Below are 19,230 nucleotides of genomic sequence, written 5' to 3'. Positions count from 1 at the left end.
GTACAGGGGGGCTGAAAAAATATCAAGCAGTACTAATAAAATATAGACCAAGATTCTGTAACCGCGGTTGCCTATTTCTCGCCCACAGTGTTTTCGGAAGCATATTTTCCTTACCATTAACCGTAATTCCAAATTGTTTGTTGTGTTACCAGCCGCCCGCCATGTTGTTTCCATTGGAACAACCGGGAATAACGGCCAAACTTCTCTTTCATCAACCAACACCTGCGAGCTGGTGCTGCAAAGCATTCTGGTAGTTGTAGGTTTCTACCGCTTAGGGCAAAAGGAACGGCCACAGCTCTGTTTCCTCAGTTTTCTCTGGTTATGTAGCACCAGTTTTAAAACGAACTGCGTCTTTCTACTTCCTAGTTGTATGAAAAGACCATTTCCAGCAGTGAAATACTTTTTTAAAATCATACATGTAGGCTCTGATATGCGTGAGTGTCCCAAAGTAGTTGTACTGTCCCTTTAAGTATGAACGCGGCACGCGCCCACCAATCACGTGACACAATAAGGAAGTGAACTGTAACGTTTCACTAAAGCGGTTTCTCGTTTTAAACATATTAAAATAATAATAATATGCTCTGACTGCTAAGGTTAATGCGTACTCATCGGGACGTGAAATATAGCAATGAATAGGAAATGACGTCAGCAGTCCTCTGTGTGCATGTTCATGTAGCGTTGCGCCAGGACAACATGTTTGTATCGCTCCTGATTTATACTTTATTAACGTTACTGTTTCCTCTTGGACATGCATCTCTGCCTGTCGTTATCAATACCTGGCCATTCAAGAATGCAGCGGCTGCAGGTAGGTTACATAGTACTTTGTTTATCCTGCTTGTTTACATGGAAATAGTCCAAAAGTTTAACTCAGTCTCGAGTTCAGTCATGTGACATCATTGCCGAAATCTGCAGACATACAAATACAGTGCCACAAAAATATATTTGAGGATGTTGGTTATTTATTTTTATTGTTTTGAACGCCAACATATTAATCACAGAGACAGATCAGGTCAGTCACAACAAACTCTATAATACTAATAAAGGTTACTCTCCTATTTAATGTGAAGATGATAACATTAACGTTAGTTTGGTCATGTAGCCTGCTTGTGCTCCCACTGCAAAACAATATGTTTATTTCTGTCTCTGTTTTTCTGAAAAGTAGCCGTCACAATAAAGATTTTATTCATGCCTGAATAACTCTCACAGTGCAGATTACTGAGCCAGAGAGTCTAACAACAAATACATTATTCAAGCCATTTCATAAGGATGTAAACACACCAAGTGCAATTATTTAACTTTGCAGGGAGAGCATTACAAGGTGAGCCATGACATTTGAGAGAGAAGCAGAGGTTGTCTATTATCTGCCCTCCTGCTGACTGTCTGATAAGACTTGTAATTCTGGGATATAGTCTGCTCTGTGCACTGTGAAATGCATCTGCTTTAAATTCTTAAGTAACAGCTACATGTCTAACAGGGGTGTCAGTTGCAGAGCAGTAGTTGTATAGTGTTATAACTGAATTGAGGAGCATATAGTCATAGCTGTGCACACTGTAATTTTGCAAACTAATAGATTAATCACCATGCTAAAGATGTAATTGAATAGTGGTGTTCTGGTAGGTCTAGTTGTACTGATTACATGAATAAGTGATGGACTCTTTATTTAATTTTTTTACTGGAGCTTTTATTGATTTTCTTAACAAATATAAAAAAGGAAATAACATATTTAACTCAGAAACCAGCAAAGATATCTATGCAGTGTGAGATAAAAGGACAAAAAAGGTGAAAATTGAAATAAAGTCAAATAGAATAAAAAGAAAAAAGGGATTATGCATAGCTTAGTGAGATGAGTGTAGAGCAGTGGTTTTCAAATGGTGTGCCGCGATGCAGATCCAGGTCTGCCGTGGGATTTTGTGATGACCGCACATTATTATTGCAATATTAAACTGAGCCTATACAAAAAGTTTTGAGTGAATTTTTAATTTACTGTATCAGTATGTTGTGCAAAGAGGCAAACTCTTCCTAAAAAGATAATTTAATTTAATTTAATTTAATTTAATAAAAAGAAAGTCACAGGGAACCTATTTGTTGCTGATGACGTGGGAATTAATAGTGTGTGACACATCACATGATCTTACATTATTTCCCTTTTAAATGGATGTGTAACTGGTGCTTTGATGTAATTTTAAAAAGTTTAAAATGAATTCTTGAATCATTTTGTATGAAATATTTTGTGAGTAATGGTTAGTTGATAATTGTTATTTGATTTTAGTAAATAAAGAAACATTTATGTTGTGATAAGAGTGGCTATTGTGCACAGATATAAATACAGGTGTGCCTGGAGAATACAGCTCAAGCCATTTATCCACTAGAGTAATACATAAAGGGAACATGCACCATTCATGTTGCTTCTAGAGTATGTCTCAAGATTCTAGGGAAAGCAGATATTTCATTAACTGTGTTAATGACCACAATTGTTTCTCATTAAAAACTTAAAAATTAGATGCAGCTCCCTTCATGGAGCCTGTCTCCAAGAATTTTTGAAGTCACAGTCCCTCTTTCAGCTGATCTTTATCCCTCTAATTTGTCGCTATCAGTCTTGTAGGTGTCATGCATCCAGTTGTTAAATGTTGTTTGTTATGTTTGGACCAGTTTCCTTTAACAGTGTAACTCAAAAGACACATTTCTGTATTACAACAAACAGTATAATGATGGACTCTTTTAAAATTTTTAAATTATTAATAAATTTACTGGGCTTAAAAGGCGATGTTTTTTTTTGCATTTATGATTCTTTTGCTTATTTAAAAGATTTAATTCTTGATTTTCATTTATCGTTTGTTTCTGTCACTTATAAATTAAATATATTAGCTATTCTCTGCTTACAGCTTCTAAAATGAGCTCGTCTCTGTCATATGTGATAGTAATCTCTCCAGGTTTTGGACATTTAAGATATCTCCTTTGGCTTTAGAGGGTATTTTTCCATAATTCCTGCCAGCTTAAAGATCAAACGATCAATTAAATAATAAAGAAAAAGACCTGCAGATTAAATGACAATAAAAAATACTGAAATATTTATTTTTTATCTAATTTACACCCTTACTGATTGAACTCTATGACTATTTTCCATCACGAAAGCAGACAGAGTGAGTGTGTGTTGTACACGTTGGAGTGCAGTTCCTGGCAGGCTCCATAACTATAAGTATTTTCAGGATTTCCCCCTCACACTATTATAAAGTGCTTTTTGTATCCCTGTGACTCCACTGCAGCTTAACGGTACAACTATGTACAACCGTCAGAGCCCAAGATGGGGATAGGAAATGGGCAGAACCCACTAGGCTTCATAACTGCCATTGCCAGGTCTGCCCTAACTCTATTTGATTTCCTTCAGGATGATACATTGGACATGTTCAAATTGAAATTGAAAATATTTCAGCATTGCTTGTGACTTATCTGTCAAGTGGATTTCCACCAGGTGCACACAGCTGAACACCCCACCCACCCCACCCACCCCCCCAAAAAAATGATAGAAACGGTGTTCAAAACATCTCAAGCAACACATCAAAACCTGCAGGTGATTAAAGTTAACTCAAAACATCTCGCCATTTGATAGATGGATACCCTTTAATTTATCAGATGTACATCACCTCTTCTCCCAGAGGTGGGTGTGAAAATGAAAAATGTACCCAGCTATCTGTTCTGTGGGTAGATATTTAAAAGTGTAGTCTGTGAAGCCCCTACCATTGATCTGCCCATGCAGATCTCTTTTCCTTAGGGGGCTTACAGAAGCAGCTGACAATAGCAGGCTAATCTCCTCTTCCATTCTGCTGCATTTTCTAAGTGGAAAGGATTGTAATGCTGAGTTTGATATATTAAAAAAAAAAAAAGAATTATATCCCGAGACAAGAGCACTTAGCAAAGATGGTAGACGGACAGAATTTAAAGATGGATAAATCAAAAATGATAGGAGGAGGAATTTGTGGCAGGATCCTGCTGAACACAGTGTGATGGTCTGAGAATTTGGTGGCAAGCTGGTGACAGTGCTACCAGTTGGTATTTTGATCCCCCATGGGCACTTGGGGGATCAGTGACCAAATGCTTGTCAGCCCACACTCCCTGTTTATTAGGGATCCATGGCACTGGTCATCCTGTGCAACATCTGAACCTTTAACTCATCTGCCCAGATATGTTAATTTGATGAATAGATTTGATTTATTTAATTATTTCCCCAACATATTCAACATGATTAAAAATCACACTCTCCCAGAAAAGCATTATTTTTGTTTAGTATATATAGGATAAGATTACTTTTTGAAACCCCAATTCAAAACAGATTTATAGTATAGAACATACTTAACTAAACCTAAGCAATATCTAGTTTGCAAAAATGTTTGTGGTGTCACATCTTTTTATATTAGGTGTCAGAAATGCTTGAAAACAAGATGTAAATTGTGTCACAGAAAAGTTTTCTCAGAACAGGACACAAACTTACTTTCTCAGCATGGTTGGTTATAAGTGACCTAATCTTACTTCTTCTACGATGAAGTTAAAGGGACAGTTCACCCCAAACTCAAAAATACATGTACTTCCTCTTACCTGTAGTGCTTCTTTGCACCATTTTGCACCTTACTGTCAACTATTTTTGTTATCGTGTACCTAACCATCTTTTTATATTGCATAGTTATCAAGGGATAAATAAAATTGTGTCTTATTTATCAGTCTAGATTGTTTAGGAGTGAGTTGCCGTGCATTGGAGATGTCAGCCGTAAAGATGTCTGCCTTCTCTCAAATGTAATTGAACTAGATGGCACTCAGCTTGTGGTGCTTAAAGTGCCTAAAAATACATTTAAAAACAGTAATGTCTCTTTCCCGGAATCATGACCCGAGTTATTCAAGATAAACCACAGACCTTGTTGTGAGCAGTTTCACATAGAAACTATTTTCTTTGTTTCTACTGAACTTAAATGAACCGAGTTTTCAACGTGTGGCTCCAGAGACAGAACGGGTGATCCACTAATTGGAAGCACTTCGATCCCCGTCTCCTCCAGTCTGCATGTCAAATTATCCTTGGGCAAGATACCGAACCCCAAATTGCTCCTGATGGCCGTTCCATTGGTGTGTGAGAGCTTGTGAATGGTTGCTGAGTAGCAGGTGGCACCTTGTATGGTCGCCTTGGCCACCAGTGTGTGACTGTGTGTGTGACTCATAGTCTAAAAGCACTTTGAGTGGCTGAAAGACTAGAGAAGCAAATGCAGTCCTTTTACCATGTATACTAAAAGACTGTTGTCTCTGGCAGGTAATATTACATCTGATGCCTGTCAAACTTTATTTGAAAAATAGCAGCTTTTGCCATCACACAGAAGATTTAGAGTCTTACAGGCTTGACTGAACAGGTTGAGGAACTCCTTTGTTCCTCAGTCTGTCAACCTGTTACATCAGAGTATGGTTTCTAAACCTCAGTGTGCCCAAGTCGAACACTGAATGTAATAGGAATGATAACTTTGTTGCACTGTTTCCTCGTTTTGTAATGTCTGAAGTGAAGTGTAATGTTTGTAGTGTGGTTTTGTGTATTTATGTGTATTACTGTGATACAGTGGGCGGCAAGGTGGTGCAGTGGTCAGCATGAGGGTTCTTGGTTCGATTAACTGGTGACTAACTTGTCCGGAGATGTGAATGTGAGCATGAATGGTTGTGTCTCCATGTGTCAGCCCTGTGATAGTCTGGCGACCTGTCCAGGGTGTACTCTGCCTCTTGCCTAATGTCAGCTGGATAGGATCCAGCCTTCCTGTGACCCCTAAGAGAATAAGCGGTTACAGTAAATGAATGAACTCTGAAACCACTGATATCCTGGGATGCTATATGGGAATTTAAATTTGAGATTTTTTTCTGATCATGAAGTGAAAACAAATCAAAAGAACAGCACCCACTAACTGTTACACTGTACAGTACAAAGCGTACATCTACTGCGAGCTCACCTAGCACCTCTGAGCTAGCTAACGTTAAAGCTCTGCAGAGGAGGACACAATTAATGTTTAGATCTCACTGTCAAAAGCCTCTTGTGCATGAGTAGATGCACTCTTCCTTCTGTGCAGTACAGTTAGCAAGTGTAGTTCGGTAAAAAGAAAATAGCTCCTATTTGAAACTGCTCACAACAAGGTCTGTAAATTATCATGAGTAATCGGCTAATGACTTTTTTGGACAGAGGCATTGCTTTACATTATATTTTTTGATGCTTTGAACACCACAAGCTGAGTGTCATCTTGTTGCATTATATTTGAGAGAAGGCAGACATCTCCAGCACTCGGCAACTCACACCAAAACAGTCTAGGATGATAAATAGCACTACAGGTAAGAGGAAAAATAAGTATTTTTGATTTTGGGGGTGACCTGTCCCTTTAAGCTGCCAAATATTTTGTGGAATACAACAGCATGGCCAAAGTCACTGTAATATCATTTGACTGGTGGAGGGTGTTTACCTCTTATCCAGGGTGTAACGTGTGTCTTGTAGTGTATCATAATACCGAATGTCTCTCTGTGTTGTGTTCCATCCTGTAGCATGGAGCGCCCTGCAGTCCGGTGGCTCAGCGTTGGATGCAGTGGAGAAGGGATGTGCCCGCTGTGAAATAGAGCAGTGTGATGGTTCTGTCGGTTACGGAGGGAGCCCAGATGAGACCGGAGAGACCACGCTGGATGCCATGATTATGAACGGGTAAAATGTGGTCATAAAAAGCACTTTTATTGAAAGTAAAAAAAAAAAAAAAAATAGGGAATGAGATTATAAAGGATATTTGTAATGTAGCATATTGAAGCAGTTGATTAAGCAGAAGATTGGTAACATGGAAAATGTATGTAGGCTATTGGAGTTTAACAGCTGTTTTGTTTTTATCTAGCTGCCAGATGTGCAACATAAATGCAGCTGTGGAAGACAAAATAAAAAAATCTTATGTTTGTAGCAAGTAAACAGCTTTAATCTCAGCAATGCTCTCACTCTAAATTCCTTCAAATTGAGAAAATATAAGCATAAAATGTCCATAAATGAACAGAAACGACCCGTATTTAATTAAAAATGATCACTCTCATTAGACACCTGCAGCTGTCATACTGTTACCATTACAATTTGTGCTGGTGCTGTCTGTGCATCTTTAACATTTACAGCTATTACTGGTTGACCTTTCCAGCCGGCCGTCCTTTAATAAAGCACTAATTAAGAGTCTCATTAGGATCTGAAAGCTTGCCCGTTATCAAGTCCTTAGCTACAAACATTTACACACTCAGAAGTTATCGTGGGAGGCAAATGTCAGCTCACAATGACACACAAAAGGGAAGCAGCATGCTGTTTGGTTTGTTGTTACTCCGCGGCATGCTCCTTCTTCTATTTTGCAGGAAAATTGACTTTTTTATTTTGGTTAGTCATGAATACATTGATGGTGGAAAGAGAATAGTCTCCCACACACAATCCAATATAGCTGCATGAGAAATACAGCTGCTATCACGAGCAGACATAGTATGACAAGAATGAAAACACCTGCACAGTTTAATGTAATCCAGTAGAACATCCTTTCAATAAATATGAGCTTTGTAAAACTTGAAACAAGGTTCCCACGTTTTCAGGGACAAAATTTCAAAACCTTTGCCATGACTTTTCAAGTCAAATGGTAGGGCTGTCCATTTCTATGAAAGTCAGACCCTGCACAAAGGAGTGAGATGGTGTATCCTTCATAGCGTATGAGCGTTGGAATGACCAATTTCACACTTTGTACCACTTCCTGTGTCCACGATGTGGCAATGGAGAACTCACTATTTAAACGTCATGTTGCGGTTTCAGGTAAATCAAAAGATAATTGTCTGACAAGTCTTACTTCCTGTTGCCAGTAGGCGGCGCAATCACCGTGACACCTAATGTGCATGTGGTTTGCTTTGGGTCTGAAGTATCATTAAACATTTGAAGTCTGGGGCAGATTGGACTACGTAGGCTGGAGTTACAAACCACTTCCTGTTTGGTGGAGAAATATTGACATTTGACACCTTGCCATGGTCACATGGTTCTATGAAAACTCAAGCTATAAACATATCCAAGGGGTTAGATGGTACAGAAAAAATTTGACTGCAGTCGGATAATAGAAAATAATAAAATAAATTAGTTGTTACGTTACGTTACGTTACGTTACGTTGTGTTGCGTTATGTTGCGTTACGTTATGTTGCGTTACGTTACGTCGAAGATAATCCATGGAAGATTACTGTAACAATTTCATTACACAAAACAAAATTCCACGACTTTTCCAACACGTTCAATGACTTTTACTAATTCCATGACTTTTCCAGGCCTGGAAAATGTGCGTTAAATTCCATGACCATGGGAACCCTGTTGAAAGTAGTATGTTATTGTTTTTATATTACATCTTGGTGAATTCAACTCAACTTTATGGCAACATGGAAACTTAAAGTTGTTGTGGGGTATAAATATTAGAGATACCTTACTATGATGCAATTCATTACATCACCACAACAAACTCCAGCCTCCAAGGTTTAACAGATTTACTATTAATCACAAGGCATTTCAAGTAAATTGCATCACACAGTAAAGGGGGTGCTATTTTTCTGTATTTCTCTGTGTAATTAGCAAATATCACACGCTGGGTATTTTGACGTCAGCCTGAGTAGAAATTTATAGGCTTGACTCAGTGTGCTTATTAGCTAAACTCATCCACAATATGGAAGAGATATCAGAGGTCAGGTTACCTTTAAAGAGTGACTAATTGTGTCCAGTGTTGATTTTCTGTGTCTCTGTCACCAGAGATACCATGGAGGTGGGCGCAGTTGCAGACCTGAGAAGAATCAAGAATGCCATTGGAGTAGCGAGAGCTGTGATGGAGCACACTGAGCACACACTGCTGGTGGGAGAGTCAGGTACGTGTGGATTAACGTTCACAAAAGTTTCTGTGAAAAAAAATCATGGTTAATAATGAAAGAGATAATCTTAACATTTTTAAATCTTTACTTGAAAATTCGTATTTACCATTGAATAGTTGCTTATTAGCATACATATACTTTTTTTTTTGTCTCTGCGCCAGCGATACCTGTAGCCAGACGCATTGTGTTTTCAGGTTGCCTGTCTGTCAGATTCTCAAGAACGTACCATATAGGCCCACGTACTAGCAAATGGTACGAAAAAATGTTTCTGTAATTTCTCTGCAGGGTCCTTGCCGTAATGTTATCAGACACTGTGCCTGTTAGTGGCAAAAACAAGCACTCGTCATGGACGTAAATTGACGGTGTACAAGTGCATGTAAGGATCACATTGCAGCTTGTTTTGCCTCTGCAGCTGCAGCACTCTCTCTGTCAGTACTGGGCCAATTTCAAAAATTTTTGTTCCTAGTAGACACACAAACTGGACAATAGGGTCCAGGTCTCACTGCAAGTCTTTCTAACCAAGAATATGTCCCCCATTCTAAAGTGAGGTCTTTGCGTGCTTTATAATGATTAGTAAAGAGCCAATATGCTCATTATATGCATGCTAATAAGCAGCAAGTTAATAGTGAATATGTTTACCTTAATATAAAGTGCCATCCCAAGTTTTTTTTTAATATATGCAGCTTTAAAGAGAGTGAATGAAGTGTGTTTTAAAGAGACAGTTTGGTATTTGAATTTGCATTAGTTATTTTCATCAGACGGCCAAAACATCTTAGGCACTCGATCACCAACATCCGCAGTTAGTGATGAAGGCATGGGTCAGAGCCACATCTAACACTCTTACCATATGTAAAATGATAAACAGTGCCCAGAAAGGACACATAAATAAGAGCGTTTGTACGTGAGGGCGGTAGGTAATTGAATAGAGGAGCACATCTTTGCAAGTAATTTAAACAAAAGTGAAGGCCACTATTGAAACTTTTCATTCGACAGTCCTAAGTGACTTGTAAATTAAATAATATGGTTCATATGTCAAAAGAAAAATGCTTTTTTTTTTTCCTTCAGTGAGATTCAATTCATTAAATCAAATATTCATCTCTCATCAACTGAAACATCATTCTTACTGGAAGCATAAGGTCACTGCTTTTCAAAACAGCAGCGTTGTAAGACTTTTCCTCCATCATGCGCCAAAACTACAAGCCCAAATGAGATGAGATTGCCTCCAGCCCCTCCTTTGTTTGTGACCCTTTGTTTTCTTATAACCCAAGGTCAGTGTGGACTAGAATGTGTAACTTGACCTGAAAGTATTACTTCTCTCTTTTATAGCGTCTGTGTTTGCTGAAAACATGGGCTTCATCGCAGAAGACCTGACTACCAACACATCTGTGAATATTTTCTCACAGTGGCTGAAGGGCAACTGCCAACCTAATTATCGAAAGGTGTGTGTATGTATTAGAGTGTGTGTGTGTTTTTCTCACTTGTGTTGGCTACAGGCATGCTGCCTCTAAAAGATTGATAATAAGCGGAAAAACTGACAGGCATACTAAAGGAGTTCATAAAAAAGTCAGCTTTTGAGGTAGAGGTGATGCCCTACAGCGCCGGGGTGTTGCTGTTCTTTAAAACGAACCTGTTCACTTCCTCAATAACGCCCCTAAATCTCCAGAATAAGATTTCTTTTTCCTTTTAAGTCAGCTGTTATTGTTCCAGAGAGAGTGTGCAGCGTCCTATTGATCCAATTTACACCATTTTACACTTGGGGCTGTCCAGTACAAGGACCTCTACTGATGGCCACTGATCTGCTTCACTGCAAACATAGGAGTTAAGTGCCTTATTCAAGGTTATCTTGACAGTGGTTGAGGAAGAGGCAAAGATACTTCCAGCGCCCAAGTTTTGCCAAACTGTTCGTGCCAATAAATCATTTATATTTACTCAGAGGTGGGGGACTGGAGTCAGAGCCCTGCATCAGGTCGGGCACCTGGTGGGTAAGCCACAAAAAAGATGATTTGCAGGTGGTATTTTTTCTTAATTTTATATCCTGGTTTGGTTCTGGGCGAAACAAAGAACATGCAGGTTGGATAACAAATATATTAAAATAAAATGAAAATAATAATTTAATGTTTTAACCTTTTAATCCTCTGACTGCTGACTTTGTGTGTGTCTGCTCTGTCCTCTGCACCAGCCGGAATATGAGAGCAGCTTCATTCAGGTGTGTTGCTACCAGGCACGTTAAAGCTCAATATTGTGAGAATAAGCAAAAAATATTCATTGGAACTGTATTTTCTGAATTACCTTCGTTTTAAAATATATTAACTTAGTTTCATATGTATGAAATGTCCCAAAATGATCATTTTAAATGTGCTGCCTAACCAAATTATTTGAGCAGCGCATAGTTATCAGAATCAGGATTTACAGACAACAGGTCGGGTCAGGTTGCGGAACTTATTGGCCATTTATGTGAGAAGCAGGGCAAGAGCGGTGTTGCAATTTGCAAGCCCATTTAATTTAAAATAGGATGGAAAAACATAAGGTAACACCTAAATGAGAGCGGAGTTGTTCTAAGAAATAGAGCATTCTATTTTTCTATGAATTGACGATAGGGCTGCAACTATTAGTACTAATCGATGACTAATCGACTATTAAAATAATCTGTGACTATTTTAGTAGTCGACTTATCAGTTTGAGTCATTTTTCATAGAAAAGTACTAAAAGTACCCCAAAATACTCTTATTGCAGCTTCATACGTTCAAATATTGGCAGCTTTACACACTCCCGTGACGGTGAACTAAAACCCTTTGGCGTGAGTACGAAACAAGACGGTAGATGACATAATTTTGGGGTTTGGGAGAGACAGACCAACATTTTAACACATTTTTCGATAAAATGATTAGTCAACTAATCGAAGAAATAATCAACAGTTTAGTCGACAATGAAAATAATCGTTACTTGCAGCCCTAATTGACGAGCAGTTTCACTTTCACTGCACCTGGCGTTCTGCTGCTCTGTCTGTGCCCAGAGTACGCTCTTCACTCTGAGAGTGTTGTGCTCTGAATAACAGAATGGTACATATATGTTCCAACAGCACTCTGAGTGAATGGTCCACCTCCAAAAATAAAAAAAATATGTTGCGGCGAATACTTTTTTGAGACGAGCTGCCACAAATCGATGAATGTGTGGAAAACCCTGGTCTTCCCTGACTTACAGCAGGGACTTGACTTGACTTGCTTGATTATCACCACAGTAACCTGGGACTTGCTTGAGACTTGCACATATGTGACTTACTCCCACCTCTGCATTCACCAAAATTTGTTATAGACTTGGTGAAGAGGTATAGAAAAGATTTAGCAGGAAATACTGACAAATAGCACAAGGCCAAATCTAACACTCATACTAGGGATGCACAATATTGTATTTTTTGTCGATACCCGATATGTAACAACTCATTTGACCAATAACCGATACCGATATATCCACTTTTTCCCCACCTAATTGTAGTGATCATCAAGTCTCTTCTGTTGCGGAATTAACATCATATTATGCATGCATACTCTCAGCCCATATGCGATACAATACTTTCTGATTTTATCAGCAATATTTCATTTTTAAAGCCAATATCGGTGATACCAATGATATGCCAATATTACTGGCATACCTAACTAAAACACCATACATTAAATGTGGCAGTCTTTTTTGTTTAAAAGTTCAGGTTGTTGTTGAGGTAACAGGAGAACAACTGAACCTAAATGTTTTATAATTGAAGAGACTGTTTTCAAGGGTTTTACCTCCACCATCATGAAATGGAATATTACAGACTTTGCTTTATGAATAATGCACAGGCACTTTCATAAAGCAGACTAGTTGATCCCAACTTTGGTTTATTTATGGCATGATGGCAGCTGGCTAAAAAGGTAATGCTGATACAGATACATGTTCTGTATGAAAAGACCTTTGTTTTAACATTTCAGTTTACCTTTCATGGCCCGCGTTTCGTGACTGCTCACTTAAACGCAAAATCTGACATTTTCTAGCAGTATCCCTCTAACATGTAACATCAAAGGAGCAGCATGAACTTTTCACACCTCCCTGCAGGTCAGGCTGGTACTCTCAGCCCCTCATAAGAGCAGAGAAGACACCTTGAGGTAGAGAGACAGGGAAACCTTTTCTCAAACTACACTACCCTCAGGTACAGTAGGTTGTCGGTCTCAATAAAACATGGGATTTGACTGCTGAAGGACACATTCTGGCTGCAGCAGGAATTTAAACTCGGATGTTTTGTTCCTTTAATGGTTCAGTCACTGGAAATAAGATACTAGAGCGAGTCCCAACGGAGCAAGACTCCCTACTGTTTATTATTAAGTGCCAAAGCTCTTGGTGACAATAGTGCTAATAGTTTTATTTCATTACATGACAGCAAATCAAAGCAAATGGCTACAATTTACCACATGTCTGGCCTGTGTGTTATTACAATAATTAAGTCCAAGGATTATGAAATTATGCAAACGGTGATGTTGTTTTCTTTCCTGTCAAAAGAATGTAATGCCAAATCCTTCCAAGTACTGTGGACCCTACAAGCCCAAGGCTACACTGCTACAGAACAGGAGGGTGCAGCGTGCCAATATACACTCCCATGACACCATAGGTAGGTTTTATCTGTTAACACAGTCAGCTCTCCTCTGGCATTTTATACCGTTTAGTATTTAAGCACTTCATTAAATCTAGACATGGATGAGAGAGTTTAGGAGAATAATGTTGCAAAAAGGAACATAAACAGACCTATTGAAGAAAAGGGGAGCAGGGAATGGTTCAGTTTTGAGGTCTTGATTTTTTATTTCTGTCTAAAAGATCAAATCTAGAGAAAAAGTAATGACTAATTATTGCTATTTTTACCTGCCTACACTCAAGTGGATTTCAGGTTTTGCTGATCCAGTGTAAAAGCTTAAACTGCTTTGATTTTATGCAACCAGCTGGACCAATATTTGTCATTACCACAATCCACACATTCTTGGTGTGGACTGTATTAATGACAAATACCGGTTAAGCATAAAATCATAAAGTAGTCTACATCTGCAACCTGTGCAACAGGGTGACCACGCTTAATCCAACTTTTATTGCATTATCAATAAGCAAAATGACAACGTGATTATTACGTTACGAAACTGGCCAACAGAGCCACCGTTTTCTGACAGGCCGTGTGCAATGTACTGCAGAGCCGAGGGTCAACATGAAGGAGATCAAATTTCAGTAGATATGGTACAGGGAAAGATACGCACGGTGCATGAAGTGTTTAAGTTCAGAGAACAGACGAGGTAACGTAAACCTGCGGGAGAAAAAAGTCGTGGCTGCACTCAGGAGCGCTGCTAAGTCAAGTGTAAGACCTCGTGGTTAAATTTGGTACACTGGTCTGGTGTTTGGCTTAAAATCAAACTGGTTTTAAAACATTTGCACAAGCTGTACCCTTACCTGCCCCATTTTTAATGTGGTCTGAGCTGGACTTGTGTACTGATAAAGGCACCTGGAGTCCCGAGGAATTTAGTGTTTTGCTCACTAAAAACCGTCAGTAGCATAAGCACTACCTCATGTAATGGCCTCATGTTTAACCCTTTGAAACCTGGAGCGACATCACTTTTCTTTTGCTGCTTTCAGACGCCTTTCGCAAGTATTTAAACCTTTGAACCCTGAGCAAACAGGTGTGACGTCTTTCAAAAACATGGGGAAAAAGGCAATGAGCAACTTGGAAAGAAATGTCCCACAAATTATAAAACAATTATAAGATTTAGAAAATTATTTAAAATTATGTTACAGAATTAATATAATTTTTTCAGCATTCTTCCAGGTTATTCTCTTGTTTGTTTGCTTTTTCTAAATTTTGTATTTATTTTTACAAATTTTTCTCTTTTTACTAGTTTCTTTCAAATTTTTGGGGGGCTTCTTCCCATGTTTATAAAAGACAATTTGCTCAGGTTTTAAAGGGGTCAAATAACTTTGCTGACTTTTATTTGGCTACTAGGATGCACTGGTGGTGGCTGACATTTCAATCGCAGAAAGGGCTGGACTCCTGAAAATGTCTAGTGAATGGGCCCTCACCAAATCTGCTTTATTTAATTCAGTGCATGTGCATGCTCTCTCTCCTAATTTAGATCATTTTTTATCAGCTCATATGGCGTTCTTTTTTTTCTTTTATACAATGGCTGCGCACAAAAAACTGATTTACTGATTTTAATCAAGTGGTTTTCTTGAGTAATGGTGAATGTTTTGTTTCAAATTAAAATGTGTTTAATATAATTATTTTTGGCATCAATGGGCCCCTCTGGTGGCTGCGCCCCAGAAAGCTTTCCCCCCATTTCCCCCCTCAGTCCATAGGGACTTGGGGTGGGAACAGGAGGGTTGCCGGTTCAAGTCCCTGTCCGGACCAAATATAGAGCATGGACTGGTGACTGGAGAGGTGCCCTTGAGCAAGGCACCGAACCCCCCAACTGCTCGGGGCGCCTGACAAAGGCAGCCCCCTCACTGTGACATCTCTCCACTTTGTGCATGTATAGGTCCTGTTTGTGCATGTGTGTGTCTTTCAGACCTGTGTGTTAATGACAAAAGAGTGAAAAAATTGAATTTCCCCTCAGGAGATTAATAAAGTATATTAAAAAAAAAATTAATTAAATTAAAAAATTGTATCTCTTCCTTTGTTTTGGCACCAGGGATGCTTGCTCTTGATCAAGATGGCCACGTGGCTGCTGGTACATCGACCAATGGACTAAAACACAAAGTTCCAGGGTATGTAGATTTGTGTCATCATCTAAACTCAAAGTCCACTCTCAAAAGAGTCATAAGCATTCAGTATTTTAAATATGCTACCTAAAATGAGTGTACACGTAACAGTGGTGTATGTTTAAACCCTGTCTTGCAGTCGTGTTGGGGACTCTCCTATTGCTGGAGCAGGGGCCTATGCTGATAGTTCAGCTGGTGCTGCTGCCGCTACTGGAGATGGAGACGTCATGATGCGCTTTCTGCCAAGGTACCTATTGTTTGAGATGATTTCTCCCTTAATCCAAAATGTAGTCATCCATCAGAATTTTTCCAACTGTGATGCATTTAAAAAGCCATGAGACATGCTGTCTGGATCACAACTCCTATTCAGGGTTATAATAATATGACCGTTTCTTGGCCTTTTCCTTGCCGGAAGGATTGTGTTGTAGAGAATATTGATATCTGTGACACATGTAGTTTTTAAACAGCCAATTTCTGGTGTGAACCTCTTGCTGCAAGTGTAACAATGGTATTATAAAGTGTGGAGGCGTGACTACATTGCCCCAAAACTGTCATTTGTACATTGCAGAGAGGAGGCGAGATTTTTTTAGAGACTAAAGCAGCTGTTTGTTTCCAGGCTGTGAGAATATGCCAGTCTCAGAAGGCTTATTTTTTAAGATTTATTTATTCAGGATGGTTTCAGGAGCACACATACTGTTGTTTTTTTTTTTTTAAGTTGCACTCAGCTTTACATTCACAGTCACACACAACCACACCTGAGGGCCGTCTATTTCAATCATAGTTTTCTGAGTCACTTCCTGGAACGATTGGGGGTTGTGTTTTTCAAGAAGACCTTGCTACTAGTGGACTGAAATGTGTTTATCATTCAGTGTCCGTGCCAATTTTTTTTGCCTTTGCAGGGACTTCACTGTCAAAATGTAGCAGTAACACATCATCACCAGCAAAAAGGCTGTTTTTAAAATACATCTGTTGTGTATGTTGGTCCAAATATCCTGAATCTTCCCTTTAACAAGTGTTATGATACATTTTTCTCAAACTAATTAGCTTGCTATATTGTGCAGAAAATAGCACCTTACATGGTACATCTCCTGTCAGAGGTACTCACTGAGAAATAAGCTTGACACATTTTCCACTTAAAAATCCCCAGTGTCAACAGAGGTTGATTTTAGGAAATTGCAATGTGTCAGTCATTGTTTTATACATTTGACCTCAGGCTAATGGAGTTAATGGTGCCCGTAGTGTCTGTGTAGAGCAGGTAATTGGCATTGTGGTGATGGTAAATTACTACAATTTCTCCCCATTTGCTGATTATACACACTTGTGAACTCCTAAAAAGTAGCGTAACAACTCTTTTGCAAACCACAGAGTGAGGCTGGAAGTCTTATTTTTCTAATCACATATAATCCCTGTTTCTTGACATCAGATTTGTTTGCATTACATTCATCCCATGCCATAATCTCAGTCACATCCCCATCATCATGTTGGTTGGTGGCCCTGAAAGCACTCGTTAGTTTTGCCTCATGTGTACTGCGTGTAATCCTGCCAACAGTTACTTGGCCGTGGAGCTGATGAGGGCCGGGGCAGATCCCTCGGCAGCCTGCAAGACGGCCATTTCCAGAATCAAGAGGCATTACTCAGAGTTCTTTGGAGCCATCATCTGTGCTAACACAACAGGCCATTATGGTGAGTGTTAAGGTTCACAAATACAGACTGTTCAGCTACTGCCAAAGGTGTTATGACACACACCTGATACACACACTCACATGTACAGGGGATGAGGACAAGCATGTGTATGCATACTGTAGATATATTAATGAGGGCAGTCTATTTGAAATGCATTTATACATAATTCAGACAGCATGTTAAACTTCCACAATGAAGTTCTGAGAAATGTATTCAAAACATTAACAACACAGTCCAGTGAAAACTGTGCCTGACCATAAAATATCTCCATGAATAATAAAACAGGCGGCTGTAATCTCAACAGGTTCCTGCTTCTTTTTGGTCATCATTAAAATACTACAGCTGGTTACTGAGTTTACACATGCTTATAGAATATGGGCATGTTTGAGGATTTAAAACAGGACTTAATCTAAAACCTAAAAAGTTAAACCAAAGTAAACTGAACTTCCAGAATTATTTAACCAGCTGTCTTTATAGAAATAATGTCTTTTACATAATGCTGCTACAGTAAAAGACTGTCTTCAGGTATCAGACAGTTTCAATCCAATTTATAAAGAAATTATATATATATATATATATATATATATATATATATATATATATTTATTTATTTATTTATTTATTTATTTATTTATTTTTACTTAAAAGCAAACATATGATACATCTGTCTGATTTTTTTATTTTATTTAATTCATTTTTTTTATTTGATATATTTTTTATTTCTATTTTATACATTTTATTTCATTATACTTGCATTATAACTCTGAGAGCAACCTGCTGAAAATAATAAAAGTGCAAAAGTTATCTGTCAAAATTATGCAAGAGGTAAGGTCATTTAAAAAGTATGGACAGAATGAGTAACTACACCTTTGACGAAAACCTTTTTTTCCTCAACATCTAGTCATCTAATGATCACTAAAACCTTGAGTTAAATAAACTTATGTTAAGCTCATGCAGGGTAACACAATTTTTTTTTTTAAATCTGAATATTACCTATTTAATTTTAGCAAGTTCGATCTATTTTTTTGAAATTCTAAAAGTTGGATTTTTGGATCTGAATTTGTGAACACTGAAAAAAAAATATATTCAGCTGTTCATACTGCACATCAATTTCGTATTTTATTTTCAGAGGTGAATTCAGAACAAATAAATTGAAATACATGTTTTTTTAAGCTAAAATGCTTAAATTATATAAATTCAATGATGTTTAAATTTAATACATTTAATTTATATGCTTACATGCAACAAAATTCTCAGAAATTCAAATTTAATATTATTTAATGACTTAAGGAATTGCAGACATGCTGAGTAATATCATAAACAAAATATTTAACACTGAAATTAGGCCTGGTAATAAATAAATAAATAAATACAATGTTTGGCCACTTAGCTTTGACTCAGATGACTGGCACTTTGACAGTAAACATTAGAGCCTGTTTGGCTTTAAAAGGATGAGTCAGACTTAATGTCAGTTTGTGATATTTGCTTTCACAGATGTCTTCAGAGATCTGTGTAATAAAGGGGATGTGATCAGGCTTAATAGCATTGGCACTGCAGATTACATTTTATTACCAGTATTAAACTGGGGTCTTAATAAGGACAAAAAAGTAAAAATGTTATCTTACCTGTAGCACTGAATATTGTTCTCTCTCTGATCTCCAAAGGTGCAGCCTGTAACAAAGTCCCTGGCTTCTCCCAGTTCCACTTCATGGTGTCAAACTCAGAGGCAGACATACCACTCCTGAAATCTGTGGACTGCTTTTAAACTGTGTGCAACTGAGAAGAATGAATCAAGTCTCCATGCTGTATTTTTATGCTCGTGATTTTGTTTTTAAATCAGAAATAAAATGTAAACAAAAATAAATGTCACATGAAATTTTAAT

General features: G+C 38.1%; 1 protein-coding gene across 1 annotated transcript; it reads left to right on the top strand.

The window, feature by feature from the left end:
- Positions 1–493: 493 nt before the first annotated feature.
- aga (aspartylglucosaminidase) lies at positions 494–19,229 on the top strand. The gene is made up of 9 exons (XM_049585147.1): positions 494–805; positions 6,550–6,703; positions 8,790–8,902; positions 10,232–10,344; positions 13,433–13,541; positions 15,595–15,670; positions 15,804–15,911; positions 17,214–17,347; positions 19,012–19,229. Exons 1-9 carry the CDS (start codon positions 640–642, stop codon positions 19,110–19,112), a joined length of 1,074 nt encoding a protein of 357 aa, XP_049441104.1. The 5' UTR covers positions 494–639; the 3' UTR covers positions 19,113–19,229.
- The last annotated feature ends 1 nt before the right edge of the window (position 19,230 follows it).

The sequence above is a fragment of the Epinephelus fuscoguttatus genome, linkage group LG9, assembly GCF_011397635.1.
Source record: "Epinephelus fuscoguttatus linkage group LG9, E.fuscoguttatus.final_Chr_v1".
NCBI lineage: Eukaryota > Metazoa > Chordata > Actinopteri > Perciformes > Serranidae > Epinephelus > Epinephelus fuscoguttatus.
The sequence above is the reverse complement of the archived record's forward strand: the minus strand, read 5'-3'. Positions and strand labels throughout refer to the sequence as shown.

What these genes read in the sequence shown, in the direction of transcription:
- aga (XM_049585147.1), top strand. Translation starts at nt 640, where the DNA reads ATGACGTCAGCAGTCCTCTGTGTGCATGTTCATGTAGCGTTGCGCCAG. An exon ending in ACACTCCCATGACACCATAG is followed by an intron (nt 13,542 to 15,594) that starts GTAGGTTTTATC and finishes TTTTGGCACCAG; the next exon opens with GGATGCTTGCTCTTGATCAA. An exon ending in ATGATGCGCTTTCTGCCAAG is followed by an intron (nt 15,912 to 17,213) that starts GTACCTATTGTT and finishes TCCTGCCAACAG; the next exon opens with TTACTTGGCCGTGGAGCTGA.